Raw genomic sequence first — 7,222 nt, 5'->3', positions numbered from 1 at the left:
ATTTATATATATTTATATTTATATATTTAAATATATATAAATATTTATATATATATACCAATGCGTTTTAAAGAAAGCATTCTCCCTCTTCTTCTTTTTTTTGAAAAACATTCAACTTTAATTTTAATCACTGGGTCCTCCCCTGTATATCAGGCAGGTGCTTACTTCCAGAATTCAGATCAGAGCCAGTATTTGAAGAAGAAAAACTGTCCGGTTCATTTTGTTACAAATATTTGTTTCATAGCCTACTTCTCTTGTTTTTTGTTTTGTTTTTTTTTAATCAAACCAAATAGCAAAACATAATCGTTTTTTTTTCTTTTACAAAAAGTAAGCAACAAATGAAACAAACTTTTATTACTCTAAAAGTTCTATTGAAACAAAGGGTTTTTAAACAGTTATTCGGAGCAAATATATATTTCAGTCAAATTGTGAAAAACTGAAAATTCGCACTTCTGTCAATCTGACTTCTTCTTGATCAGTTGTCCGGAGTCCCTTTTTTTAACCCCTTTATAATTTTTATATCGTTGAAAACTGGAAAGTAAAACTTCGTGCCACGAAATCCGTGATAGGCTGATTGCGGATCAAAATTCACATATTTTTATCTTTATTGTGTTTTTTTTTTCACATCGAACATATTCTTAAAGATTTTTTTAAACGAAACAAATATGTAGAGAAGCCAAAACTCTCAGAGTCGCAGAGCCCAATATTATGGATAAATTGTAGTAATCTATATAAAATAAATAGCTATTATAGTTGAACTCTTTTTTAAAGAAAATTTGTTTTATAGAAAGCAAATCTATAAAAGTTCCCGTTTTTCAAAAGGGCTGCCAGCCGCCGGTTCGCCACAGGAAATATTGCATATTTGTATATATAAAATAGCCGCTGCTGCTGCGGCTGAGTGAGTGACTGATGCTGAGTGCTGAGTGCTGACTGCTGACTGCTGACTCGCTGAGTGAACTGCTGTGACTTGTGTGCCCTGACTCCTGAGGTTTATTATTCTTGGCCGTAGGCTATATTGTACTATATTTTAACCTTCTCTTTTATCGTTTTGTTTTACAAAAACAAGCATCTATTTATGCTGTACTCTTTCTCTGTAGAACTATTTATTGCCAGTGAGTGTCTACTCTCTTTAACTCTTGTGTGTGTAAAAAAAGTGAAAGGAGCGCATTGTATTGTTCAAATATGTGCGGGCAATGTGCATTAATGGATTTGAAGAAAATGGTCCTTTTATATTTTATTTTGGTACCTTTTTTATCTTTTCCATCATCTAAAATATTTTCGGTGCTTTTTTAAGAAAAATACTGCATACCCAACACACACACACACACCAAGAGAAGAGAAAAGAGAAGAGAATCGAGAGAGAGATTCAAACACTCAGAGAGAGACCGAGAGTCTGTGAGAAGCGAAAGGTCCAAAATCCAAATTGTATTTACAAATTCCTTCCACCCGATGATGTTTTTTATTTCGTTTTTTCGACCAACAATTTTCGAGAAAATATGAATGTTCACAAGTAATCACAAGTCTTTTTCACATATTTATTTCAAATTTTGGTTGCGTAGCCAGTGTTTTTTTTTATATATGCGTGGATACCTAGGAGTAACATAGCATTATTTCGATTCCAACCTCTGAACAATTTAAACCGAACACTGCAAGAATTCCATAATGACAACTATGATAGAACCAAGTTCAAATACAGTGGCAGGCACCCTAACGCATACAATTCAACAGACAGATTGTACAGTGTCAGAGCCAAGGATAGTATCTTCATTGACTAATAGTTTATCGAGGTATCCTGCTGGGTTTCATGTGCTCACGAAGGCTCTGCAAGATGGATCAACAGCTGTAGTATATGCCGGTTACAACCCACAGACGAATCAAAGAGTGGCAGTGAAACAGCTCAGCATAGCGGGCCACACTGCGGAAACGCTAGCAACGGCAATGAGAAGGGAAATAACAGCTCATTTAAAGCTTGACGGTCACGTAAATGTTGGCCGCTTTCTTGGGGTCGAGTTGCCGTGTGTAAATAGTCGACAAACCTCGGGCATAAGTAACCCCGCTCTTATATTTGAACTTTACGAGCATGGAGATCTTCTAGAACACATACCAGTGCATAGAGGCTTGCACGAGTCTACAGCTGTGATTGCTATAAGCGGCGTATGTGAAGCGCTGGTTCACATGCATAATAAGGGCATAGTCCACCGTGACATCAAGTCCGAGAATGTATGTGTTGGTAATGATGGGTTCGTAAAAGTAATTGATTTTGGCTCATGCCTCTTTTTGGATAACGAGGAAAGAATACACGTCATGACCGAAGATGATTTCATGGTAGGTTCAATACCATACTTGGCTCCGGAATTTTACACAATGGCACGACAAAGCAAATGCAATCTGATGGCCGTGGATGCGTGGGCTTTAGGGATATTTATATATTCTGTATTGACTGGTGCTTTTCCTTTTACCGAGGCGAACTCCAACTGCGATGAGTTTCTTCGCTATACCAAATGTTCCGTAGCAGATAGTGAATTTGCCAGTTCTACTGGTTTTGGCGCTGTCAACTACTGGTCCGTACTCTCAACAAGGATGTCTCAAATCGTGAGCGGTTTGCTTTGTATTGATCCAACGCAGCGAATGTCAGTGTCGGAAGCTCGGAGTCTTCTGCAGTGAGCTCTTACTTGACGCTCGAAATATTAGGATAGTCGGCTACATTCTGTGAATGGCATGTCTTATATCATATCAGAAATATATAAACTTGTATCGATCAATTTGTTTTATTTATATATATATTCATACAATGCATATGCTTACATAGTACGCGTATGAGGGCTATCGGAATGTTGAGAACTTAGAACAGTTTGTCTCCTTATAAACAGTTATCCTCTACGCTATGCAAGATTGTAGCAAAACAAGCATCGATGATTCATCTTCTTCTGTTGTTAGCACTTCTATTTCGATACGCAAGTGTTGGAACGAGATCATGTGTGATTTCATTCTGCGACGGCTATGACGTACACATAGGCGGCAGACAATTGTGTAGGTTTGCAGGCTAACTTGTAAACGAACTAACTAGATGCAAAATTGTGTGAAGCACGTACGTGTCCGTGTTTCTGACTTTCTATTCAAATATTATTCCATAGCTGTTCAAGTTAGGAGGCTATAATCATTATTCACGCATATATCTGTGTGTGTCTGTGTGTAAATATATGTATCTTAGCGGGAAAAGAATCAGAGATGTTTAAATCTTTATTTATTCGTACAAACTACAAAGCCCTTGTTGTATCTGAAGTCTGAACCTCTGAGGATCAGAGTTGTGCTCTATCAACAAGAAGTGGCGAGGGCAGACTGCAGACAGTGCAGAGAGCCAGAGACTCAGGGACACTGCAACTTTTCATCATACGTTACGAAAAGGGATTTCCATGGAAATGCATGCTTTATATTTTCGACAGAAGTGAAAAAATAAAAATAGCAGGACTCAGTGGTAGCCTCTGGGCTTTGGGCCTCTACTCTCTGGCCCCTGGGTATGACTCAGTAAATATTTATTTTTAAAGAGCAAAGAGCTCGCTGAGGGAGGGCCCGGACTCACCGAAGGGGTGGTCTTTTGTCTGCTCCTTGTTTTTTTTAAATAAAAGCACAAAAATTGATATTTTGTTAGTTGCAAATAGAAGGCGTATACCTGTAGAAACACACATATTTACTGGTTAGTTGGTTTTTTTGGGCGGTGTTTTTTTAAAACAATAACAAATAACAACAAATAAAAGTTTACGACATAAATGTTTTGTTTTTGCTATTCTTTGGAAAGTAAAAAACCCAAACAATCAGTCGAACGCACGCCAGGTCTCTCTCTCTCTACTATACACATGTGCTCTATTTAGTAAATAATAGCTTTCTCCAATCTCCAGTGACCAGTCCCCACTCCCGAGACCCGAATCCCCTATCTCTATTCCTTTACACTCGAAATACAGTCTACAGTCCATAGTTCCACAACCCACAGTCCACTCACTACTGTCCTGTGTCCAACTGTCCACTATCCAAAAACCCTATATCTTTACAGCTATGACTATAAGCCCCTGACTCATGAGTTAGCTTCTTTATTTTTTAAACAAATTATACTGTCTACTAATCGACTGTTTTTTTGTTTGTTTTATTTTTTTTAAACAAAAACACAAAAAAATAAAGATCGAATATAAACTATAAAAAAATACAACACTTTGTATACAGACTATATACAATATTTACTTGCAAAAAGAAATAGTATTTCTCCTTTAATATAATTTTTTTAACAAAAAGGGAGGTTTTATATTCTTCACTTTGATTATACACTTTTTTTTTAAATACAAAATAAAAAACCCCCATTTTTTCGAATTCCAAACTCTAAATATCAGAGAGTTCAAGACAATTTCAGAAGTTCAGGCACAGGCCCCCAGGGTCAATTGTTTCTCATTTTTTTACAATACAAAAATATTAAATCAATACTATTTTTAAAATTGGTATATAGTGATGACAATAAAAAGTATCCAGATGGCAGACGTCCAGTGGCAGACAGGCAGTACTACTATTTTTGATATAGTAATAACTGTTAAAAATACTAGAGAGAAAGAGTCTGAGTCTCTGAGTCTCACTGAGATTAGTAACTACAGGAGAGCGAGTAATAAATAGGCCCCACTACCCCCCAGGCCCCCAGGGCCTACTGCTGCTAGTAGTAGTAGTCCCCCAGCCAATCCGCCGACACGGGGGTGCTGACAGCTGCGTGCTGACTACTAAGGTGGGCCGGTGGGGACTGGGCTACTGGGGGGGTGGTGGGGCCTACTACTAATAGCTAGAGAGAGTAGAGAGGAGTAGGGGGCCTTGCTGCCTACCTAGCCTGCGCGAGTGCCCGGGCCCTGCGCGGCTGCGCCCCTCAGCGACCTAGGCCTCAAGCCATAATTTCTACTTTCTCAGATTCTCTGTACTAATGTATGTACTACACTATAGCGACTGTACTCTGCAGAATGTAGTCTGAGATTAAAATAAGAGTAAAATGAAGGCATATATAATTATATATTACTGGCTGGTAGCATAAACATGTTGCTAAAAAACATGAGGCGACCTGAGAGCCCGATTTTAGGATTTAGGGTTATTGTACAATGTACACTGTGCACTGTACAGCTTAGCTTATAACGCTATGGGGGTACGGGATAGAAGTTGAACGTATAAATTTCAAAACGTTACAACGGTTATAATGTGATCAGAAGGGCCTACCTAAGTTCTTTTACAGGTCTAGTTCGTATGGAAAACAGTACACACTTAAATGTTTAGTAGGCACCTATGAGCATACAAAGGACCGCATATAGAATAAAAGTTAAACGTAAGTCAAACGTAAACGTATATTTATTCGATTTATAAAGGCTTTAACGGAAAACGGTCTCAGGTTAGCATTCACCACTTGGGCAAAACCATAGCCTTCTAAATTTTAAAAATATTAATAAAAACAAAACACTAAAAAAATTGATTAGGTGTATACAAGGTTCTTCTTGTTTTTTTTGTTTTGTTTAGCTTTTTGTTTGAGGCCTGGGGATCTGGGATGACCGGCTGGTCCGCTGCCCGCTGGCGGCTGGCCTGAATATTATTTATTAAAAAAAACCCCCAATAGCTGGTTGTGGTACGTGTGCCTGCCTAGTGCCTACCCCCTCTTGGTAAAAAAGACTCGAGAGTGGAGACTCGAGTGACTTTTGACAACTTCAACTGACAACAAGTGACAACTGACAACTCCACTGTCCCGTCTCACTCTCTCACGGGCCACGACAGTTATCGCATATATCTCGCACGTGACTTGAGAGTTGAGTGATTAGTGAAGTCGTGATTGAAAACAGAAAACTGAGATGTGTATTATATAATTTTTTTATTTTAAGACAAAAAAAGTAAAAGAGTCGTATTTACAATTTTACATAACCACTGTACAAGTGTACATACTATTTACGTACACGTTTTTGTTTGTGTTTTTTTACTAAAGTAAAATATAATTATTGTTAATTTAAAAATACACGATTTGTGAACTGTGATGTGAATAGTGAATAGTACTGTACCCCCCCCCCAGCCCCCACCTCTTCCCCAGCCAGCCCAGCAGTCTTGTGATTCCCAGTTGATGACTGATCACTGATCACTCTTGTCTTCTCTCTTGCTTGTGTGTGTTGTGAGGTTGTGACTTGTGACTTGTGACTTGTGACTTGTGACTTGTGACTTGTGACTAGTGACTTGTGACTTCTGCTTTGTGACTTGTGACTTCTGACTTGTGACTTGTGACTTGTGACTTGTGACTTGTGACCTGTGACTTGTAACTTGTGACTTGTGACTTTTATATGTGCGTCATAATTCTCAACATATTTATTTTTTTAAACAAAATATGTAAAGTTCTCTAAAGAAATAACAAAACGTCTTTAGAAAACAAGAAAAGTGAATAAATATATAGATCGCTCTCGCCGAGAGAGAGAGTCGTAAATTAAATACAGTCTAGCGGGAAACGGGGCCTCGGCCCTCGGGGCGCGGGACCTCGGTCTCTCAACCTCTCTCGTGAGCTCTCAGCCACGCTCCCGCGTCATTTGGATTGTGGACGACTGGACGCACGGCCCCACGAGTGTCTCCAATATTTTGAGCACAAATTATATCTTTTTGTTGGAAACAGGAATGTTGATTTCGTCCGGAACCCTACTAGTAGAAACCTCTATCCAATAGTATATGCCAACAACGAAAAAGACAACTGTTACTATGAGCTGAATAGATTACAAAGAGCATATTTCAAGGCACTTTCGAACCAATTTTGTCGTCTCCAAGTGATGAATTGAAAATAGCGAAATACCGACATAAATAGCAAGTAGATTACATTTATATCTTTCGAGTTTCTGAAAACGTAGCTTTATCACTAAAAGCTTTAGCAGGTCCCTCAGAACTTTATTTATTCCAAATAAGGAATAAAGTGAAGCTTTTTATGCCCATTTAAGACCCTATACATGAATATAGAAAGGCCCAATACAAAAAACAAGATGTGATACCAGCAGTAGAAGAGTCGAGGTTTTGGGGGCCTCCCCCACCACAACAACATCATATTATTTTTTTGAAATCCGGACCGAAACGTGAACCAAAATTGAAGCTGCACTTTTTAGAAAACCATGGGGCGCGCATTCTCAAAAGAAACAAGGGTACGAAAACCCAAAATTAAAAATTATCTTAAAGAAAACGAACAGTCGAAACC

At 38.4% G+C, this 7,222-nt stretch overlaps 1 protein-coding gene across 1 annotated transcript; it reads left to right on the top strand.

Annotated features, from left to right (window-relative positions):
* The first annotated feature begins 1,569 nt into the window (after positions 1–1,569).
* Positions 1,570–2,760, top strand: SARC_03196 (serine/threonine protein kinase). The gene has a single exon (XM_014303026.1). It carries the CDS (start codon positions 1,663–1,665, stop codon positions 2,662–2,664), a length of 1,002 nt encoding a protein of 333 aa, XP_014158501.1. The 5' UTR covers positions 1,570–1,662; the 3' UTR covers positions 2,665–2,760.
* The last annotated feature ends 4,462 nt before the right edge of the window (positions 2,761–7,222 follow it).

This window comes from Sphaeroforma arctica, assembly GCF_001186125.1.
Source record: "Sphaeroforma arctica JP610 unplaced genomic scaffold supercont1.157, whole genome shotgun sequence".
Taxonomy (NCBI): domain Eukaryota; class Ichthyosporea; order Ichthyophonida; genus Sphaeroforma; species Sphaeroforma arctica.
This window is presented reverse-complemented; position numbering and strand designations above follow the sequence as displayed.